Below are 24,263 nucleotides of genomic sequence, written 5' to 3' on the forward strand. Positions count from 1 at the left end.
AAACTGCGCTAGATTAAGAAAGACTAAATGCGGGTTGTGCTTAATAGGCCGGAAATCGGGTAGTTAACCCTACATATCAGCAATTCTGTTTTTCATCAAATCAGGAAGGTATTGTTTATCGTAATATACAGGTTCTGGAAATTATCCTTATTGCTATTTACGCTATTAGAAATCTTCAATAACCCTGATGTCTCTTTCAGCATGATCGATCGTATACGACCTATGTACTTTGTTGGTTTCATGATTATAGAATTCATGACGCATGATAATTCAACAACACTTACTGCCATTGCCAATTGATCTCATCTCACATGTAGAAAAAAAAGGTGCTCATCATATCTCTGAGTAATTCAGTGTTAGCTTCTGCCGTCCCATATCGTGCAAATTTTCATTGATAATGGCAAGACCTAGCACTTCACTTAACCCTTTGCCTTCTTCTCAAAAATAAAGCTAAGTTCATTGCAAAAACCCTTAAAAATGTGTATTAAATAAAGTTCGAAATATTTCTACTTGCAAGCACATGCACAAAAGGTCAAATAAATTAATAATCAAAATTGCAAAAAATGCCTGGGGTCATATTGACCCCAAGATACAGACAAAGGGTAAGATATCACGTGTGTAACGACAGTTTGTTCCATACAATGTACACTGTTTGCCACTACCAAATTAAAAAAAATAGTTCCCCAAAACTGGAGAACTTCAGAAGATTTGGTTCAAACGCTACGATTGAAAGATTACAATGGTATAATAAGACGAAATTAAGATAATTTCTAAAACCGTGCTGTAAATGTTAATGTTTCAAAATAAACTTGATGAAACGAACAATTGATGATAAGTATTCGTGAGCAGTAATTTTATGAATCAATGAATACTGTACGCTAAAATGAGTTCACTTTTCAAATAAAGTCAACTATGCTTTTCACTAACACGATATTCTCTGCAACTTTGTCGACATTCAGGGACTTAAACTAAATTTCCATTACAAATTTAAAAAATTTACTGTAACTCGGTATCCTCCTTAACTAAATGGTCGTTTAAACACCGGTTTAAAGAGAGATTACTGTAAAAAGATTTATCTTTTTACCGCTCTCTTTTTTTCTCTCATTCCTTATCTACCATTATATCATAAATATTGACAAATGCTTTTTCTTGATTTTCACTGCGAGGTTGAAGACCCTTCTTATTTAAATATTTTTAATCGAGAGATCATTTTATTTTACATAAGATATAAAAAATTAGCGATGTCGGAGAACATTTAGATACATTTTTTTAAATAAAAAATCATTGTTCCGCAATATATACACCACACTCGGGCCTCATTTTGTAAGTCTAAACTAGAGTCGGTGTATAATGAGTCACGCCAAGAGTGAAGCCAAGTCTACCTATCGAACTGTCAAACCAGCTACCTATCGTGCAAAGTAAATAAACATTACGATGCTATGAAAGGTCCATGAAAGGTATTGCAATAAAATATAAAATATAATCGATGAAATGATAATAAACACGCAGTGAGCATTCAATTGTCATGGGATACGTTTGGTTATGATCAGTAATAATAATTTCTACTATTTTTTGTAAAGGTAATTTGACAAAATCACTGATATAATGATTTACTACAGCCGCTATTAATTTTTCTCGCTAGAAGTCATTTGAAGTTAATGCAGAAGTCCTCTGTTGCCAAGTTAAAAGAAAGGCAAGCTTTCGAAAACCGTGATGCGAGTTCAACTGTTTTTTTCTTGGCGTGACTCATTATACACCGACTCTAGTCTAAACTATAAACGTTTTCATACAAGCGTTCAAACAAAAAATGCGCATTGAACCCCTGGGAAATTTTTTTTTTCATTTCCAAAATAAAAATATTAAATTTTATTTTGAAAACTAACTCCCTACTACAGGGGCGCTACCTCACATTACCTTCATAAATTCGATTAAATATCCATATGTCACACCAACCAAGCTGCCACTGCACCCACGAATCTCTTCAATTTCCGTGCCCAAGAGTGTTTGTTCTAAAAGTAGACAACTTTTAGGCTTCGTTCCAACGTGATTCATCCTGCGGAAGCAACCAGATAAACTTAAGCCACCACAGACAGTCGAGCCAGTTGCATAGTTTAAAAGCATCACTTGAAACCGTCTCACTTATCGAGCTTCTATATAAATTGCCATCACCACTGAAACGAACGTTCACAGGCCGGCCACTTGATTCCAAACGTTACGTTGGCTATCATCGGTGATGCTGGTGGAGCTGGCGGAAGAACGCATTAGCAACATCGCCCAGTGCTATCCTCTGAGGCCAGTGCCAACAAGTTTTTGGATCAGGATTTCGTCGTAATTGCCGAATACGCGAGCCCTCTGACAATATTCTCCCATCGTTGCGGCTTCTCTGGATTGGCATAGCCAAGAAGCAGTTGTGCAGTTCCAACACACATATGCCAAACGCATCCTTGTGCATTGATGGACAGAGTCCAGGTCGAAAACTAGTCCGGCTCAGTTGCAACACAGCAGCTACCCAACCGTTCGTTCGTTGTTGGATGCAGCTGTAGGAGAATGCCAACCGGCTAGAGGCATGCAGGACATTTTAGATCCAAACACATTAAGAGACTTTTGTCTCTCTATTATAAGTCGTCCATTGCATGTCAATAGATGGATAATGATGATCCCTGATGCTGCACTACACACCGGAACATTTTCGTGCTGCATTTCGTTGTTGATAATGTCCTGAAATCTATGCCTATGATCCCGTTCACAGCAGTATTGCACTGTCCGGTCAAAGTCGTGCCAAGCCCTGTTCTCGACTCTTCATATATTAAGTGCAAGTGATGCTGTGTAGCGAAATTGCATACAAAGCATCTCCAAATGATGTGGAAATTACGGGATGTTCTCATCGCTCAGCAACTCTCCGAAACCGGACAACACAAACTGTGCACTGTATTAGACTAAGCCTGCCGTGCTGTGACAGCTAAAGTGCTCGGGGCTTCTTCCTGGCCAAGTTGGCTCTTTGGCAAGTTTTTCTTTCTCCACTCTCTGGATCATCAATTATTCGAAACATGTTGGTCGGGCTCGTCGCCTCCAAAACTTCCACCGGATTTCACCTTGCAAAATATCCACCCCATTCTCCAGTGGGTCGTTTTCCATCATATTGTCGACGGAGATAATTGACCGATAGACAGCTGTTAAATCTCTGCTTTATTGATTTCCCAAGCTGACTAACGATGGCTCGGTCTTGTTTTTCGATTAAGATTGTAAGCTACGTCGTCGGTTAAAGGGCATATGGAGGACTGCGGAAAAGTAAAATCAGATACAGACCTAATAATTGCAGTGATAATTAGAGACAACCCAAGAACAAGTTGTTTCGGGCTTGAATTGATTTGCACAGATCTTATCTACAGCTATAAATATCATATTGATTTGGGAGCATAGCTTGTCTGGTTTGGTAAAATGTCCGTATGATATTGATAAAATCAAAAGAACATAAAGCTGCCTGGAAGATTACCTTCTAGTGATCTAAGGAAAAAATGTGAAATTTCCAAGGCAAACACAGAAGCCAGCCCCAATCGATAAATTAAATCGGTTTTTATCAGAGCTCATGTATTTTGTGTACCCAGAATTGCGCCCCATCAATATCGAATCATTTACAGCAAACAAAGATGTAACTAACTAGCAAATGTGATGCCTAGTTTATCGGCACATTTAATCACACTGCCTCTTTCTTTCAATTGCATATTGCTAAAATAGGACACTTACTTGAACCGAATCGTTCCCGCCAGGCCATCGGATTGGTGACTAATCCTTGCAGCCCGGGCCAGTAGAGATGAGTTCGTTCCACTAGCGCACCTGAATGGGTTTTGAGAGGTCCACCGTGGCTCTGAGAGAGATACTGAGCCATATTGGCTGCGGCGGCGACGGCTGCCGTGAAGCGAGGCATTCCACCTGAAAAATCAAATTGATGATTGAAAAATTAAATTGTAAGATTGTTGGTATCAAAGAGTGATTAAGAGCGTACTTTTTAGTAATTGGAACAATGTTCATTCGGATGACGTAAAATAATGTATTGTCTCCGATTTAGGAACAATATTGTCCTAGACCAAAACATGTTACGACGTGATGTTGGGTTCTGCGCAACATATCCGAAGATGCAAAATAACTTCATCTCAAATATCTTGATCAGTAATCAGTGATAGAAAAGTTCACGAAAACTCACTATGACTCGCGAACTTTTCCAAAGCTGTCAGTGATGATGTTTTAACGAAGATTACTTCCTTCCTCCTCGCATTTCAAGCTTCTTGCGTATGGCATATTAGCTTATTGCGTGCTCTCAACTAAGTGTTCTAGATGCACTTCCACAGTTATTAATTGAGAGCTTTCGATGCCTGTACCATTTTTGTATTGGTATAATTGTGTGGCAAGTCCAATCATACTTCTATGCCCAGGGAAGTCGACAAATTTTCCAGCATGGTCTTCTTGCTTTGTAGCTGAGCCTTTACCGACTGAGCTGAGGGAGAATGAAGATTAAGCACTGTAAATACTACGGAGCTATGACGTGGTATAAGGATATCATGATCAGATGTTTCTTATTGTAATTTATTTTCACAGTCACAACAGTTATGCGTTGGGCATATTAATTTACAATGTAGAAATAGGGGTTGGTGTCTTTTTTTAAATAGACAATTGACACCGTCTTTAACCAGAGGTAGGGTTACCATATGGTATCCTAAAGGAGGATATGTCCTCCTTTTTCAATAATTTTTCTACATCCGCCTTATGCCCGAAAATGTCCTCCTTTTTAATCCTTGCATTTTTTTCAGAAACATATTCAATAAATTGTTTTCAAAGAGCATTGTTTACAAAGCTTATTTTTTAATTATGTCGCAACCTCATATTATCTACCAACTTTCATTCGATGGTGGGACTGGGAGTATACTACAGTTGTCAACTCCCCCTGCATTTAAGCTGGGGTTCATTTGGTGAATTTTAACTTATATTTGACAGATGGAAAATTTTCAAATAAACCTACTATTCTTCCAGACTTATTTCAGACAAACAAGGATTCAATTTTGACAATCTTTTTCTCGAAAATCGGACGATCAACAACATATGGATTTTCGAACATTATAATTTATTTTCGAAGCGTCAGTGAAAATTCATCAATTTTTCTGCATTTTTATTTAAATTGGACATTTTGAAAATAAATTATAATGTTCGAAAATCCCTCTGTTATCGATCGTGTGATTTTCGAGGTGTTTGTCAAAATTGATTACTGGTCTGCCAGAAATAAGTCTGGTACAATAGCAGGTTTATTTGAAAATTTTCTATCTGTCAAATTTAAGTTAAAATTCACCAAATGGAACACTGCTACACAGATTGAATCCAACATGTGTTCGATTTTGAAGTTCTGGTTCTATGGAATTTTAGGTATTTCAAGCATAACTATTCAGTCGACGTATCTGATTTTGTCAACAATCACTTCAATCGACGATTTGTGGCAACTGCAAGCTCACTCACAGAAACTAACAACACCAGCTAGTAGGCGAAAGTTTTACCTACTTTTACTTTTACTTTTACCTACTTTTGACTAGTTTGTCTCCTTTCCTTCTTCTAATGTTGTCAAACACGGAGGAGCAAAACCACCCAACAAGGGTAATAAAGTATGGGAACCCAACGTTGAGTAAAGTCATATTTACCTACCTTTGGGTACAACTAACTTACTTTTGGGTAGAAAGCGAGTGAAAAATTCCATACGAATTGCACACAAGTAAATGAAAACTACCTTAACCCGCTTTACCTACTTTTGGGTTCCTGCACTAAAGTCAATGAGGTACAGAGAGAGGTGGCGCAGATCGTGAAATAGGGTTGTATTAGTAAACCAAAAAATCAACGTAAACGCAAGTAGTGACGTCACTACTTGCGTGTACTTACGTGTATCGTACAGGGGTTGTGTGAGTGATTGCTTCACCTCGGTAATCCAGCTCATTGCACTAAAGTGCCGAGAAGAGTGAAAAGAACTTACTTTTGGGTACGTTTTTCTTACCCTGTACCTGATGACGGTGTTTGTTTGCGTGGGTGAGTTAGCAGTTAAGACAAATCGTCGATTGAAGAGATTGTTTACAAAAGCAGATACGTCGATTTGAATGGTTACGCTTGATTTGTTTAGGCCGCTGCCATACTGTTAGGGAAGAGGCACGCGAAGCGTGAAATCGAATGTAAGGAATAATATCAATAATAGGAATTATTTTCTACAGAACGCTAAGCGCGCCTCTTCGCTCCCACTATGGCAGCGGCCCTAAAGTCAATGGTAAAATTAACAGGTTGCTTATAGCGAATTCGTTTATTATTCAGTTCCAACCTGGATCGGTTATCAAGATTGGGTCTGCTTGTTTTCTGACAAACATCAGTTTGCTGGTTTGTTTTTAAAACCTAGCTCAGGTTGAGGTACACACTGACAAAAAGTTCGGTTTCGCACTGGGCTGGAACTGGTGTTAACCCCGATAATAAACGAATTCGCTATTAGATGTTCCATGTGGGTTTCAATCAATGATGACATGTATCCTGATTTTTGTACATGATAAAAGTTGGGATGGTTTTAAACCTGTAAAGCTGTAGTGTCCATGCAAATCAGCTAGACTAGATCATTTCCAAGTATCAAAAATGAATTATGAAGGCTAGTTTGATGCATTTTTCAGAAGAATAACAAGAAGATGAATTGAATTGGTAACGACTACAATTAATGAACAATCTCAATTGAACCTTTGCAAATCATGAATTTTGTGATAGCGCACATATTATTAAAACGTATGATAAAAACTTAATGTCCTACTTTAATGTTAAGAAAGGAATCATTGTCCTCCTTAATCTCCAAACCTCAAATGAAATGTGCTCCTTTACAAGTTTTTGATATGGTAACCCTAACCAGAGGTTGCATAAATTGAACACTTAACACGAACATTGTTGGTCACTTATTCCTTCGGAATGGAATTAAAGCCGTTGATTCCGGCCTAAATGTTATTGGACTCTATATCTAGGGCTGAACTGTGGAGTCGCATGAAACTGGATTTTTTTTCTGGTACAATAATAAAGAAAAATCTATCCATATTTGACAATAATGGGGTTCCTTGAGAGCATTTCCAAGCCAAACAGTAAAAAAGTTAAATTTCAAACTCGAACTCGTCTGATTTGCATGAAATTTTACATAACTGATTGTTATGGTCAATCATACGCATTTTAGCAAAAAATTTCAAAATGGCGTATTCGGTTTTTTTCAACAAATTTTAATCCAAAACCGTCAATTCCTATCAATGACATCTGAGACAAAGTTTTAAGAAAAAAAATCAATGATTTAAAATTTCAGAAAGTTTTGAGAGAAAAATCCAAAAAAGTATTTATACTTAAAAACTGAAAACTGTTTGAACCTGTTTCATTCATAGATCTGATGGAAAAAGATATGTTCTGTGATATTTTCATGCACATTTTCAGATTTATTTATTTATTTGTGTCAGCTTAAATGTTTATAAAACTCTACGTGTTTATTAATACAGAGGTTTTATTACACGAGAAAAAAATGGATGGTCTTTGTGTGAGTTCATTCCTTCCAGAGAGGTGACTGTTTTCTGCTTACTTTCTCCAACACCAGCAACACTCTTCTTTCTTTGATTTTTCTTTCTTCTCTGCATTGTGTTTGCTTCAACAGCTCCTTTGCACCTAAGTATGTCGCGTTTTTCCGGTAGTCGAAAACAGTCAATGCTGTTCCTGACTTCGCTTGACCTCATTTCTTATTCACTCCGGTATTTCGGGGTTTCGGTCGTCGATTGCCATCACTCCTTCATCGAGCTCCTCAATTGCTTCGGCAGCTCCTGACACCTGTGTACGAACTACTATTTAAAATCCTACCTGACCGATCTGCGCGATTCTCTTCATCCTGCTTATGCGCTTCGTCCTGTTCTTGTCTCTCTAGCTGCTTCGGGGCCTTCCGCTTAGAACAAGAATGCATGCGGTGCAGCTTAGACAAAAACATATGTTTTTGTTTCCTTGTGGCCCTTCCGATTGAAAAAATGCAGCGAGATGGAAATTCCCTCTTTCACATCCATATATACACCACGTACACCAAAGTACATGTTGAAACACAGCTCTACTGGGCATTTTACACAGATGACACGCTTCACTTTACCGTATTTCCCTAGCATCAACGCAACATCACGATCTGTTCTGGTGGAACATCATAAACTCGCACATATTGAACATATTCATATCTGTGGAGCATCCAATCTTCGGACTCAAATAGAAGATTTTTTCCACAGCTATCCTGTACGTCGCTACCATTAGAACGGGATCCGCATCAAATAATTACACAAAATTAGCAATTTCAACCATGGTGGTTTTCGCAGTTACATTCCCGAAGTAAAAGTTGACGGTATTATTAATTTCAACGCCATTCATTATCCAATTATTTGTATCCAACAGCAACGATAAGAACAATAGAGATGCATGCAAAGAACACGCCCCGAATAGTCACTTGATCGAGTAAACAAACTTTCAATATTGATATTTAGCTGAAAGTGGAAGTGAAAGTGAACTGAAATATTCATGTTGGACTCTTAAAAATTAACAAAAATCATAGAACAACAACTTTTGTGGATACGGTAATGATTTGTTATTCAAGTTTTAAACACCCTGAATTACCAGAAACTTTGTACCGTGTACATTTTTCTTGAAAAGGGATTTTTTTTTCCTGCAAATTTGTCTCTGACATCATTTTGACGTTTTCTAGTTATGCCCAACAAACAATTTTAGCTACAGACTATAGCTATAGCTCATACAGGCAAAAATTAGATGTACAATCCAATTTTCGCCTGTATAAGCTAATCTGCAGCTAAAATTGTTTGTTGGGTTGCAAATTGAGAGATTCAAAATGGCCGAATTTGAACTCAAATGTGAATGATTGATTAGAATAAACAATTTTGCAATGTTTCATGCAAATCAAAAAAGGCCGCGTCAAATCAATTCGTCATTTGGCTTGTAGCTGCTCTTGAGTAAGAAAATAAGGTAATTTTATGTGCACAAATTAAAAATAACCCAGATTTCGTTGCATTCCCATCCAAAAGTTACATCAATGCAATCACTAAAAAATTAGGACTTAAATTAAGCACCTCATTTACATTATTTTTATTTATCCTATGATTTATTTTATAAAAAGAAATGCACTTTCAAAATTGTTAGGATATTTTCCAGATAATTACATTTTGTAAGCATTTTATGGAAAAAAATCAATTTAAAGTTTTACAATTTCTAAGAGCATTGCTTGAAAATTCGGCGTGGAGTCTATGGAAAGAACAAATTAATATAAACGCAATATACATATTTCTAATCAAGCACTATTTTTATTCTGATGAATTATATAGCATCTATGCGGAAATTTTTTTGAAAAAAATTGTATCAACAGGAATATACAGATTTATGTTGCGAAAAAGATACCGGCGGATAAATTACACCGATAAAAGCATTCATATTACCTATTATTTTCATGAACATTGCTTTTGAAGTGAATAAATGCTGTTGTGAGATGCGCACACACTTAGTAGATAGAAAGAAGAAGACTGACGAAGGCCTTAAAGATTTCTCGCAAAAAAGTGTAGAACGATGCGAGTAAATGGATTTTGATGCTAAAGAATAAAATAGATTTTTCGTAGATTGAACGTTCGGTAAACAGTCTAGTGATTTTTCACAGATGTCCTGTAAATTTTCACTGATATTGTGTGAAACATTACACGAAAACTGTGAAAAAACAACGAACTGTTTACCAAACGTTCAGCTGTTGAGATTGCGGTTAAATTTCACAGAAATCTGTGAAATAATCTTAGTGTGTAGTGTGAGAATGTTTGACCATCAACAATTTCAATTTAGACACATTGTAATTGCGTTTATCCTAAAAAAAAAAATTATAGTTTTACCATCTAATTTCGAGGCTCAGATATTAAAATGTCAAATTTATTTTCCGATGGTGTTTCATGAAAACTCTGTCATAAGGTAATTCTTCTTCTTTCCTTTATTTAACGTCGGTCTCTGTTCCGCAATCTAGTGCCAATCACCGACGGACATCGATTGCCATCCATTGACGGCAATCGAATGTGCAGGAAGGCAACTTCCACACCTGCGTAGGATATCGCACCCATTCAACACACATGGGCCGGGACCAACGGCTTTACTTCCCTTCCGAAGGAAGACGTGACTAGAGATTTTTATGCCTCAGAAAAATCCCACCGTCCTCGGCTGGGATTGAACCCAGACCCATCGGGGTGTTAGAAAGCAGTCACGCTTACCACTACACCACCGGCGCCGGCCATAAGGTAATTCAATAACATAGACTTTAAGATAAATTAAATCAATCAAAGCTTTTAACGAAATCCGATCGAAAATGCGTGACACACTGTTTTTTTTGTCTAAATTCAATGTTTAAACAAAACTCCCTCTCAACCTGAACGAAATGGTGATGCTCAAGAGAAGTCATGATTTTTACCCTAATTTTAAAGGTGTTCGTTATACTTTCTCGATCCGTTTAAAAGGGAACTAATCTACTGAAACCAAAAAGTGATTCTAATGAACACCTGATCAATTTTTACAAGAACCCTATCTAATATGTGGAAGGGGATATTGAAAAAGGATTCTGTCGCAACAACTCGTTGCGCCGCACCACACATCCAACTGCAGCGATGGTACGTACCTTAAAATGTTAATACATTGTCCGCTCTGACGTACCCCACTATCGGTGAGTCACTGTGACAAAACGCCAGGCAGACAGACAGACAGACAGGCACAGATCAAAAGAAAGGCCGTAATCGAATAAAAAGTTGTTAATAAAATTCGATATAATTCCTACTTATTGCTAGTGAAAATTAATTAAAATTTGCTTATCCTATTTAAATTAGTGAATATAATGCATTTAGTAATAAAAGTGAACTAGAACTAACAGTACGGTGAAATAGTACGGTCGTAAGCGTAGGTTAGTTTATGCAGTGATGATGCAGAAAATGAATTTATAAAACTAAACTAAACCTAGAATCACTTATTATATAGCTGCTACTCGGGAATCTACGGGACTTTCACGCATATTTAAAACAGACACAAAGCAAATTGAAAGCAGGTAAAATTTCATAATTGTAACCTAAATTTGTTGAAAATTTGTTATTCATAACCTAACCTAGGAATCTAATTTACAGTGATCCCATCACCGATCGAACAACTAAACACAAAAAGGGACACTAAACGTAAGTCTCTTTATACACAAACCAGTAAACTTACCTAATTATCGTCTAAGAATAATCTAAAATTACTATGTACAACAGAAACAAAAACTTATACTACTGTACATTTAAATTTTCATTCGTTAGGAATTTTTTAACGTTATCACTAGAAATACAACGTTCAGAAAATCGGAAAAATTGTCTCCTTCGTTGCAATCGCAACATTCTTAAAAAATTCGTTTAATTGCGATCGGGGAAGCTGTTTGAAATATGCCGAGAGTGCATCGGAGAAAAGGTCCCAAGCCGGGTGTGAGTTGTGTAGTGTGTGAAGATGCGGACAATAGCCGGATGGTCTGCTGTGACGACTGTGGTCTGTGGTACCACTTCAAGTGCGTGGGTGTTGATGAAGGAATCGTGGAGAAGGATTGGAGCTGTTCAGCATGTGAAGCTAAAAGTGCAGTCCAGAACCCATCGATCATCATCACGGAACCTGTATCGAGTGGAGAGGATCAAACGTCGGAGAGCAAACAAAAGCAGAGCGATCAACTCAAGGAGTTCCAAAAAAGAATGGATCAGATGCGGGCTAGGTTCGATAATCAGCAGCAGGCGTACGAGAAATTACTTCAAGAAAAGGATCGCGAGATGCAGCATACGATTGAAGATTTGCAGTACCAATTCCAGCATCGTTTGGAGAAAAGGGAACAGCAAATTCGAGATGAGTTGAATGTTCCAACCGGTGTTCCTGTACCGAATGCAAATTCAACAACGCTGGGAGGTGAACATCTTGCAGCTGGTGACATGTGCAAAGCGTTCGAGCGGATGGAAAGGCAGCTTGAAGAGATGGCTAGAAAGCAGGACATCGAAACGAAGCGGCTTGCAGAACGTTTGAGGGTGATGGAAACCAGCGTAAGAGAACCGGTCCGAACAAGGAATGATGACTTTAACGAGACTCATGAACTCAGCAGGAGTCAACTCGCCGCGCGGCACGCAGTGGCTAAGGAACTACCCACTTTCTCGGGCCACCCGGAAGAGTGGCCTTTATTCATCGCCACTTATGAGAGTACCACCAGAATGTGCGGTTTCAGTGAGGAGGAAAACCTACTTCGCCTCCAGCGTAGCTTGAGGGGGAAAGCTCTTGAAGCAGTGCGGAGTCGTTTGTTGTATCCAGCAGGGCTCGAAGGCGTTATCAACACGCTACGTACGTTGTTTGGCCGGCCAGAAGTAATCGTCCACTCGCTAGTCTGCAAGATTCGGGAAATGCCAGCGCCGAAGACGGAGAAGTTAGGAACTCTGATCGATTTTGGTGTTGCAGTCCAGAATATGTGCGCGACGATCGTAGCCTGTGGATTGAACGAGCATCTATGTAACGTGGCACTCCTGCAAGAACTTGTTGAGAGACTGCCACCAACTGTGAAGCTCGACTGGGCAAGGCATCGTCAAACACTGACAGCGGTCACATTATCGGACTTCAGTACATGGTTGGGTACGCTCGTGGAAGCAGCATGCGTTGTAACGGTTCCGTCGACGATCGCCACGTACATTGGTAAACCTGAGAAGCGTGGTCGAAAGGAGGAAGTACATGTGCATGTCGAGTCAAGCCATAGTTCAGCATCTAGCTACAGTCCAGCATCATCAAGCTCAGTGGATCTTCAGAGGGCTACTCCAAAGCCAGTCAACAAGCAGTGCATTATCTGCCAGGGAAGATGCAGCAGTGTAGGATCGTGTAAGAAGTTTCAAGAACTGGACGTCGGAGCACGATGGGAAGCGCTGAAGCAGAACAAATTGTGCCGGAAGTGTTTGACGAAGCATTTCGGAGCGTGTGTGGTAAAGCAAGCTTGCGGAAGGAATGGTTGTGCATACATGCATAATCGGCTGCTACACGATGATTCCAGATACCAGCGAACGGAGAATCCTCGAACGCCGATTCCACCGACCGGTGCAGAATCAACGACCGAAACCTGTAACACTCACGTCAGCAATATTAACAAGGTTCTCTTCCGATACGTTCCAGTATGGTGCCGAAGCCAGCGCCGAAGACGGAGAAGTTAGGAACTCTGATCGATTTTGGTGTTGCAGTCCAGAATATGTGCGCGACGATCGTAGCCTGTGGATTGAACGAGCATCTATGTAACGTGGCACTCCTGCAAGAACTTGTTGAGAGACTGCCACCAACTGTGAAGCTCGACTGGGCAAGGCATCGTCAAACACTGACAGCGGTCACATTATCGGACTTCAGTACATGGTTGGGTACGCTCGTGGAAGCAGCATGCGTTGTAACGGTTCCGTCGACGATCGCCACGTACATTGGTAAACCTGAGAAGCGTGGTCGAAAGGAGGAAGTACATGTGCATGTCGAGTCAAGCCATAGTTCAGCATCTAGCTACAGTCCAGCATCATCAAGCTCAGTGGATCTTCAGAGGGCTACTCCAAAGCCAGTCAACAAGCAGTGCATTATCTGCCAGGGAAGATGCAGCAGTGTAGGATCGTGTAAGAAGTTTCAAGAACTGGACGTCGGAGCACGATGGGAAGCGCTGAAGCAGAACAAATTGTGCCGGAAGTGTTTGACGAAGCATTTCGGAGCGTGTGTGGTAAAGCAAGCTTGCGGAAGGAATGGTTGTGCATACATGCATAATCGGCTGCTACACGATGATTCCAGAATTAGCAAGGAACATAGCGACCAAGATAAGGAGAAAACAGATGCTATCGCTCGTCTGTCGCGTGAAAACGAACAGCTTACAATGCGGTTGAATCAACTCACCCGGCAGCTGGGGCTACAACGCCATGCCAGCGCCGAAGACGGAGAAGTTAGGAACTCTGATCGATTTTGGTGTTGCAGTCCAGAATATGTGCGCGACGATCGTAGCCTGTGGATTGAACGAGCATCAATGCAACGTGACCCTAAACTAGCTGAAGCATTGAAGGAGAAAATACGGGATTACGAGCGAATCGGGTACATCGAGAAGCTGACGGATAACCAACTCGCCGAGAAATTCACACGCGTCTGGTACCTTCCAATATTTCCTGTGGTTAACCCAAATAAACCGGGGAAGATGCGTATTGTTTGGGACGCCGCCGCAAAGGTAGCGGGAGTATCGCTGAATTCATACCTGCTTACTGGACCGGATCTACTCACTTGTCTTGTATCCGTCCTACACCGTTTCCGGGAATACCGAATTGCCATTACGGGTGACATTCGAGAAATGTTCCTTCAGGTGTTGATGAACTGGCTCGATCAACAATGCCTAAGATTCCTATGGCGGAACGGAGAACTAAACCGTAGTCCAGATGTTTATGTGATGAAAGTAATGGCATTCGGAGCAACGTGTTCACCAAGCTGTGCGCAGTATGTAAAGAACCACAATGCGCAACGGTTCCAGGATCAGTTTCCAAGGGCAGCTGAAGCGATAGTGAAACAACATTACGTTGATGATATGCTCTCTAGTGTCGAGACGGAACAAGAGGCGATAAAGCTAGCGAAAGATGTCCGGTTTGTTCACGCACAGGCAGGGTTCGAAATACGGAATTGGTTGTCGAACTCAAGTCGAGTGCTGCGAGAACTAGAAGCAATGCCTGGAGAGAAAAGCCTTAGTATGCCGAGCGAGATGGGAACGGAAAAAGTCCTTGGCTTGTGGTGGTGCACTGCTACCGATACCTTTACCTTCAAATTATCGTCGAGGATTAACGCCGAGTTACTTCAGGGTCTCATCGTACCAACAAAAAGGCAGATCCTAAGTACACTGATGATGATCTACGACCCTCTGGGACTACTCGCGCACTTCCTAATGTTCCTGAAAATACTACTTCAGGAAATTTGGCGTAGCGGTGTTAATTGGGACGATCCTATCAAGAACGAGCAGTGGGAGAAATGGCAGACGTGGTTACGAGTTCTTCCGCAAGTGGAGACTGTCAGCGTGCCTAGATGTTACCGGATGAAGACGAGCACAGGCGAACGGAATGTGATTCAGCTCCATGTGTTCGTGGATGCATCTGAAAACGGGTTTGCTGCAGTTGCCTACCTGCGATTTGAAGAAGATGGCGTAGTGGAATGTGCGCTCGTCGGCGCGAAGACACGGGTAGCTCCATTGCGATTCGTGTCAATTCCCAGACTAGAACTTCAGGCAGCCGTAATCGGAGCCCGCTTGGCGAACTGCATTCTAGAGTCACAAAAGCTGAAACCTACAGAACGTTTCTTTTGGTCAGATTCACGCGACGTTCTTTGTTGGCTGAACTCAGATCACCGCAAATATAGCCAATTCGTAGCGGTGCGAATAAGCGAGATGTTGGAATTGACAGAACCAAAAGAATGGAACTGGATCCCATCAAAGCTGAATGTTGCTGACGATGCCACGAAATGGCAGAGGCTACCGGATCTTTCGCCTGCAAGTCGTTGGTACCGTGGTCCTGAATTCCTCTGGGGATTGAGAGAGCAATGGCCAGTTGCTATGTCGAGATTCGATAGCACCGCGGATGAAAAGCGTCCGCATGTACTACACCACTCCGTCGAACGTGCACTGTTCAGGTGGGAAGACTTTTCCAAATGGAAACGTTTGCTGCGCCATGTGGCCTTCGTAAAGCGATATCCATCGAATCTACGCAAAAGACTATCGAAGGAGCCTATTGTCACCGGTCCGCTAACTCAAGAGGAGCTGAGAGTGGCGGAACTGTTGATTCTGAAGTCAGTGCAAAATGCTGAGTTCACCGCGGAAATAGCCCAGTTGATGAAACCAAATCCAGAGCCATGGAAGAACGCATTATCTAGAAGTAGTCCACTGTATGGACTTAGTCCGTTTCTGGATGAAAGTGGACTGCTACGAATGAAGGGCCGCATAGACGCTTGCGAAAGTGTGGACGAGTGTACGAAGCGCCCAATACTGTTGCCAAAGCGTCATCCAGTTACAGACCTTATTATAGCCAGTATTCACCAGCAGTTCTGTCACATGAACCACCAGACTACGCTCAACCAAATCAGACGTAGATTCTACGTACCTCAGCTACGATCGACATACAATCGTGTGCGATCACAATGTCAGCACTGCAAGAATCGCCAGGCAAAGCCAATAGCCCCAGAAATGGCCGCTCTACCCCCACGCGTCTGAAAGCATTCTGTCGTCCCTTCTCCTATGTCGGTATCGACTATTTCGGTCCAATGTCCGTAGTCATCGGTCGGAGAACCGAAAAAAGATGGGGTGTATTGATCACCTGCCTCACTGTGCGAGCAATACATCTCGAGGTTGCCCACAGCCTCACAACAGATTCGTGCATCCTTGCCATCCGAAACTTCATCGCCAGGAGAGGTACCCCTCTGGAAATAGTTAGCGATCGCGGCACCAACTTCATCGGAGCCAGTCGAGAACTAAAGGAAACGCTGCAGCAAGTTAACCAGGACAAGCTGATGGAACATTTTGTTACCACTGACACCAAATGGTCATTCAACCCACCTGCTTCTCCACACTTCGGCGGATCCTGGGAACGCCTCGTACAATCTGTCAAGAAGGCCCTGAAGCACCTCCAACTCACACGCACACCCACTGATGAGCTACTAAAGAACATGTTAGCCGAAATCGAACTAATCGTCAATTCTCGGCCGTTAACTGAATTACCGCTAGACGATGAGCTGTCTTCACCGCTTACCCCGAATCATTTCTTACTCGGGTCATCAGACGGTTCAAAGCCCCCGATCGCATTCGATGACTGTAACTACACGCTGAAGCACACCTGGAAGATGTCGCAGGTCTACGCAAACAGATTTTGGCGACGCTGGGTCACTGAATATCTGCCAACCCTCACGCGTAGGACGAAGTGGTATCATCGCGTCAAACCAGTCGGGGAGGGAGACATTGTCGTCGTCGTGGACGAAACGCTGCCGAGGAACTGCTGGCCGAAAGGTCGGGTGGTCCATGCAATCCGGTCCAAGGATGGACAGGTCCGTCGAGCTCTGGTGCAGACAGCGACTGGAGTTCTAGAGAGACCAGCCGTGAAAATCGCAGTGTTGGACGTCGGTGCAACCGTGAGTACGTCGGACCAATGACGTCGAAGTACTGGGGGGAGTGTCGCAACAACTCGTTGCGCCGCACCACACATCCAACTGCAGCGATGGTACGTACCTTAAAATGTTAATACATTGTCCGCTCTGACGTACCCCACTATCGGTGAGTCACTGTGACAAAACGCCAGGCAGACAGACAGACAGACAGGCACAGATCAAAAGAAAGGCCGTAATCGAATAAAAAGTTGTTAATAAAATTCGATATAATTCCTACTTATTGCTAGTGAAAATTAATTAAAATTTGCTTATCCTATTTAAATTAGTGAATATAATGCATTTAGTAATAAAAGTGAACTAGAACTAACAGTACGGTGAAATAGTACGGTCGTAAGCGTAGGTTAGTTTATGCAGTGATGATGCAGAAAATGAATTTATAAAACTAAACTAAACCTAGAATCACTTATTATATAGCTGCTACTCGGGAATCTACGGGACTTTCACGCATATTTAAAACAGACACAAAGCAAATTGAAAGCAGGTAAAATTTCATAATTGTAACCTAAATTTGTTGAAAATTTGTTATTCATAACCTAACCTAGGAATCTAATTTACAGTGATCCCATCACCGATCGAACAACTAAACACAAAAAGGGACACTAAACGTAAGTCTCTTTATACACAAACCAGTAAACTTACCTAATTATCGTCTAAGAATAATCTAAAATTACTATGTACAACAGAAACAAAAACTTATACTACTGTACATTTAAATTTTCATTCGTTAGGAATTTTTTAACGTTATCACTAGAAATACAACGTTCAGAAAATCGGAAAAATTGTCTCCTTCGTTGCAATCGCAACAGATTCATTTAAGCTGAAATCCGCTTTGGCAAATCCCTATAAAGCAATCCAACAGTTATTTTTATTCATATGAGAAAGGTTGGCTTTAAAAATTTCGATTCGCAGTAGAAATAATATGTAGCCCTCTATAATGTGTTATTTTTTTTTCGGAGAAAATCATGTTAAATTGGTGAGGACATGCAATGAACAGAAAGTAAACAGAAGTGCAGAGTTTCGCAATCAATGGGTTGAAAAATCAGACAACTTGAGCATATTTTCAATTTATCTGAATTTTAAATTATGTTGGGATAATAAAAATTGAATTACAACAACAATCTGTTGGTATTATTTTTCTAGCTAAAGCGGCTACTAAATCAATATTTATTCAATCATTCTTTCTAAAATACGTTTTTTTGGTTAATTACTTTATCTTTACAGGCTTCATCGAACAAACTTTACAGAGTGATACCTTTGCGTTATACATTATTTATGTCTTAAATCTAAACTAACAGTAATTGAACCTTATACTCGCGGTCGTCTTGATGTTAGTGCAGATTTACAATTTTATATCTTTCATAAATTTGTTGGGTTTAAAAATCATTTAAGAATTGCAATGGCATTTTGTGATCAATGGGTTATTTGAGCTTTGCTACTGCGATTTCTGGGCGGTTCTATGAATAACTCAGGACTTTTCAGGCGTTTTTAAGCCATTTTAGCAATTTAAAAGCAACTTTCGAAATTTTAAAAGCAATTTGGATATTCCAGGCAATTTTTAACATTTTTGGACCATTTTTACATTACAGTTGTTGTTTTAAAGCTCATTATTTGAGTTGTCAGGCAGGTTTCGAGATTTAAGGCCATTTAGGCGTTTAAAAGCTATTCTAGCTGGGCCATTTTAGTGTTTTTAAGCAATGTTGGTCAAGGAAAGCTTATTATGAGTCCATTTTTATTATTTTGGCGTTTTTATGGTTATTTTGGAGTTTTCGTAATATATTTCAGAATTTTCTAGACATTAAAAAAACATTTGAGTATGTTGATACAATTATTGTGATTATAGGATATGTAAAAAAAAAGATAAATTTGCCCATTTTGGTGTTTTAAGTAGGCCGGGAGTCGGCTTTCTTCTACCATTGCATCGTTTTGAGGTGCTTTTCTATTTAGTGTTTAATACTACTTTATCGGATATTCATTTTTTGATTATTTTTGGGCCACTTTTGAGTAGGACCCCAGTGCTAATAAAAATCATTTCTTCTACGCTCAACTTAGCTGAAAATGAAGACAACCTTCACAGATAGACCAACTACATGCATGTATTTGAATTTTGACATAACAACATTCTCTTGATCAAGGCAATCTCTGAGTATCGAAGTCAACATTTGTTTTTGTTCATTCGTGGTTGGATGTTCATTATCGCCTGTGTTGTTGTAAATATTAATATTCGTCTTCATCTTGGTGAGATGATATTGATAATCAAATGCAACATGATTATTCTCATTTTACACAAATATAGCGCTGTAGAACGTGTAGTGTCTACACTGAGTTGAAACGCTATTCCTTGCGTGTGATGGAAAATGATAAAACAGACACTGATTTCAACATTTCAGTTGTCGTTTTTAGATTATTATTATAAGAGTTGTCCGGCAGTTTTAGAAATTTTAAGCCTATTTTGACGTATTTAAATCTATTCTAGCAATACCATTTTAGTTTTTTAAGCAATTTTGGTCATTGAAGGCTAGTTTGACTATTGTGAAGGCATTTTTAGTATGTTGACATTTTTTACGTAGCACTACGTCTTTGTTTTCCATATTGAGGTACACTTTGCGAGTACGAAAAATGAACATGTAACGAAAAGGGTCAGGTTTAGAACGCATATTTCTCCAGAGCTTTTATGTGAAATATGTCATGCAATATGCCATTCGACGGAGGCTTCATTCACCAATGTTGTGGCATATAGTAAAAATAATGAAAATAGTTAAACAGCTAGGAAATTTAACTAAAATTGGTAGCATCAATATTTCCCATACATATGCTTAGACTACAAGGTGTCTTCCTAACACAGCCATCACATAGCTGGTCCCAAACGAAATAAGCCGAACTTCGGACGTCTTCATATCGATCGCCCAGCACACGACATGTGGACCGGTGGATTGGCTCCCCGCAAGCAGCTTGCTAGCAAGAGCGCTTTAGTCAGAGAAGAGAAGTAGTGAAGAAGCCACACCGCCACTGTTCGAGTACAGTTGCTCATCATGAGAAACACCACTGTGGGCCATCTTCATCAAGCGCGTCATCGTCATGCTCACCGTTTCCGTGGAGAAAGTGCTTACAGATTTCAGAATTACCCAACCACGACAAAGATCGAACAACCCGGTACCGTGCATCAAAGCTGTCGCTGCCAGAAGAATACGAACCTGTGATAAGTGGCGTCACGATATAGTGCGTGTTGTTCATCGAAAAGTGGAGATCCGTTTAATATTAAGGCTACACTTTTGCCTAGGGCAAGCAGCCGAGTAATTTGCTTGCCGCTCAACAGACGAGAATGTGCTTCAAACGAAAACCATCCTTTTCAGGGCGTCAAAAATAATTCCTCTTAATTCAACCACATCCCCAAACCTGTACTTTTGAGTGCCATAAAATGTCAAAATGCCTCTTTTCAGAGCCAAAAACCATTAAAATGGCCCTTTTCAGGGTCACCACAATTTTCAAAGAAAGAGAATAATTACAGATGAGCTGAAAAAGTATCTTATTAGTAATAAACGGAAAATGGACACTGATCAATTGTTACATTTCGGAAGAAATCAATGGATGTCATAATAATATCAGGAATTTTAAATAACGTTCGATCAAAATAGTTATCATATGCTAGCGTAGTCCTACGTCAACTATTCGTACAACCCCATTGGACTGTCCCTTGTAGTTTTAAGGTTATTTTGGGGTTTTCGTAATTCATTTGAGAATTTTCTGAAGGTTAAAAACATATAAGCGTTTTGAGGTCATTTTGTGATTACAGGGTCTTTTTTGCATTTGGCCAGTAAATGTTTGAAACCCGCTGCACTAGTGCACAGTGACGTCAAAAAAAAACGTTCTGTATGGTAAAAAGGTAGAGCTTTCTAAACATGTCTTAGTTTATCTGAAATTAGTAATTGATGTCCAGGTGTCTATTTAGCCGTAAGATGTTCAATCTAATGCGCGATTATTCTGCGGGAATCAACAAAATATTTAATTATCCTGTTAAACTCTTGATGAGAGAAGAATAATATATAAACTAAAAACAAGGCTTTATAATAATTTTTTGAATGTTTGAAATTAGTTTCGGTTCCCTCCTTCAGTGCGGAAACGCTAATAAAAGTGCGCTTTTACATTAAATCGTATTGGTGTCTTCGGTGCACTTATTACTTTGATCAGAAGGGATAAGTGCGCAGAAGACACCAAGACGATATGACGTTAAAGCGCACTTTTATTATCGATTTCGCACTTTTGAGGAGTTCAGTTAGAAATGCATAATAAAATACTTTGATACCAATATATATAATTAGAGTGTTCAATGTTTTTCAATTCATAACATAAAAACATAAATTCATCCACCTATGGCGAGATTTGACTCGCCTCACATATTTAAATTGATACGAGCCCCCCAACTAACAACATAGACACAGGAATGGGGAAAATAAGAACCAGAGCGTGAAATAATTTACAAATAGAGTCACTGATCACTTTCCCAGGGGCACTCGAAACATTACCAGGTGTAGTCTTTGGTTCAAATATTACTAGCATTGATCTTGTTATCGATTTCTGATGTGATTTGAATTGTTGTATGATGGGTTTGACTTGTTTCATCATCTGTTAGATCATCTAATCTCAAGACCCCTACTGACGGCCTCCCTTTGGGTAGTTCGGTAGTTTTCCACTGAGTTTTTGAACAGCTAAAAAAATCAGTAAGGAAGGTGCCACTACATATATGCTGGTTTACTAGCACAACCAGCACAATCAACCAACGCCCTGTTACATTATGCTGACTACTTTTTAGTACAGTTCTAGTACACTAGCGCTAGCACACCAGCACAGATGTAAACACCCCATAAGGCAAGTCTGGGGGAATTTCCCACCGGTTCAAAATCGCTGTTATAGATACACTCAAAAACAAGAACATATAACCATCACTTCTAAATTTACCACACAAGTCAAGTTCCGTCGGTCAAAGGATCTTCTCGATACCTTCAGTAAATTCCACTTATCTATATTTTTTCACATACACCCCAAAAGCACAAAACCATTGCTCCTAGTTTGAAAAGGTCTTCGTATGAATATATATATATATATTTTTTGTTATGGAACAATATAACTCAGCATGACGAATAACACTACTGATTACAAAAGAAATACAAATCAAATCAAATATAAACTCAATTACCCACCTCCTAAGGCATTCAGTTGGGCACTGGTAACCGGCGGCGGTCGGGACAGGATGTTATCGATACCGTGCGGATTAGGGGCGCCACCACCTCCCACCATCCCCGTTTGATGCGCCTGAGTTTGTGGCGACATTGCTTGAACCGGGCTTCCTCCCTGAACTTTCATCTCGGTCATCGAATGGAGCGCGGCCAGTGGAGGGCCGAGAAAACTCATCTGTAGTTTGTGATCCAACATGTCCGATATCGTGTGTGATTTTCCCTTCAGGTGGTTATTGTTGATTAGGTTATTGTTGTTTGTCAACGCAGAGGCGTTGTTGTTATTCGGAGCGTAAGATCCGTTGTTCGAGGTTATGGCAGGATTATTCGCTCCAACGTGAGAAAGGTTCTCCGGACTTCGTGATCCTAAGCTATCGTTATGAGGACTGTGATAGCCTGTAAGATCGTCTTTATTTTGACTAGAATAAGAGCGATTGCTTTCAACGGGACTGCAGGTATCGAGGCGCTTTTCACGTACGTCCGAACTATCGGAGTTGTAGTTTACCCTTCCGTTAGGACTGTTATCCCGACTAAGAACGTTCACTTCGTCTTCTTTGTTTTGTTCGTTGAAACTAATGTTATCTTGGCTGTCTGGATAGTCCTTCTTTTGGTAGCCGTACGAGTCCAAATTCGTATCCCTCGACGGACTTGAACTGCCGAGGTACAGATTTACAGGACTTCCGTCGCTAGCTCCTCGGAATCCCTGCGTTAGATTCAACAGGCTTGTCCCATTAGCCTGAGGCAGATGTTGCTGTATTGGTGTCGGAGGCACGTTTGCTGGGTCATATACGGACGGGTCCCGGAAGCCAAAGTTGTTACTAAAATTAAATCCATGCGTTCCTAGCAAACCGGGTGATCTAAACGCCGCCAGGTTAAATGAGTTCGGGTTACAATCCAAGCGAGAAAAACCGGACAGCGACTGTTGAGGGGTGCCCCCACCGTAGCTCGTCGGCACTGCCAGTGGTCCCGATTTTGGGCTTTCACCGCCCAACTCTGTCAGATATTGACTACCCAGATTGACCGATTTACGCCACGGTGGATCACTATGAAATCAACTTTACACTTACTTTTCGTACACTATTTTCTACAATCACTCGTATTTTCACTGCTTTTGTTTTTCAGCAATATTCACGTAATATTTTCTTATTTTCACAAAATCATCACTCAATTTTAGATGTTTTCAAGATGCAACTTACTGTTGATAGCTAATAATTCACCAAATCACTTTCAACAATTGCCACTAATCAATACCGAAAACCGCGTGTCACACTAATCCCCAATCAATTTCATCAACGTGTTTATTCTCTATTATCCACCGGAAAACGCGCGTCCGCTCGACTAGGCCTAACGTAAACGAATGATTTCAAAAGAAATCGGATCCAATTCAGCAACGCACCGGGAATTGATTTCAAATGACTCGACTTTTGGTGCTATTGTTGCGCTTTTGTCATACCGTTCAATACTCCGGTAAACTATGCTCACACTAAATATTCTTCCCTCTCACTCATACACTTGTTCCGGGCGGGGGACTCGGTATCAACACGCATTTAATCGCGACAACACACAATAATCGTCGTCAATTATGCTTTCTTCTCTCACCGATCGTTGGTTCCGACTCTCCACAAGCAAGTCTGTGAACTCACAAAATTCGAAAGAGCCGCGTGCTTGTGCTATGCTCAATGCTTACTGTTGTGTTTCATAGCCACCGGAAAGATGGCTCTTCCACCCAATCCCACAGAGCACGAGATTGTATTAGTGAGA

General features: G+C 40.4%; 1 protein-coding gene across 1 annotated transcript in view; it reads right to left on the reverse strand.

Annotated features, from left to right (window-relative positions):
- Positions 1–3,744: 3,744 nt before the first annotated feature.
- Positions 3,745–24,263, reverse strand: part of LOC135716048 (hybrid signal transduction histidine kinase M-like) — a gene marked incomplete at its 3' end in the record, with an annotated part of 36,014 nt that continues 15,495 nt past the window's right edge. The window contains exons 3-4 of the mRNA XM_065238898.1: positions 22,470–23,545; positions 3,745–3,930 (exon numbers count right to left, since the gene is read on the reverse strand). Of these exons, the coding sequence (XP_065094970.1) occupies positions 3,745–3,930; positions 22,470–23,545 (1,262 nt within the window). The remainder of the gene's footprint in view (positions 3,931–22,469; positions 23,546–24,263) is intronic.

The sequence above is a fragment of the Ochlerotatus camptorhynchus genome, unplaced genomic scaffold (assembly GCF_037179485.1).
Source record: "Ochlerotatus camptorhynchus isolate MF236.1 unplaced genomic scaffold, CSIRO-AGI_Acam_v1.1 ptg001088l, whole genome shotgun sequence".
In the NCBI taxonomy this organism is placed as follows: domain Eukaryota; kingdom Metazoa; phylum Arthropoda; class Insecta; order Diptera; family Culicidae; genus Ochlerotatus; species Ochlerotatus camptorhynchus.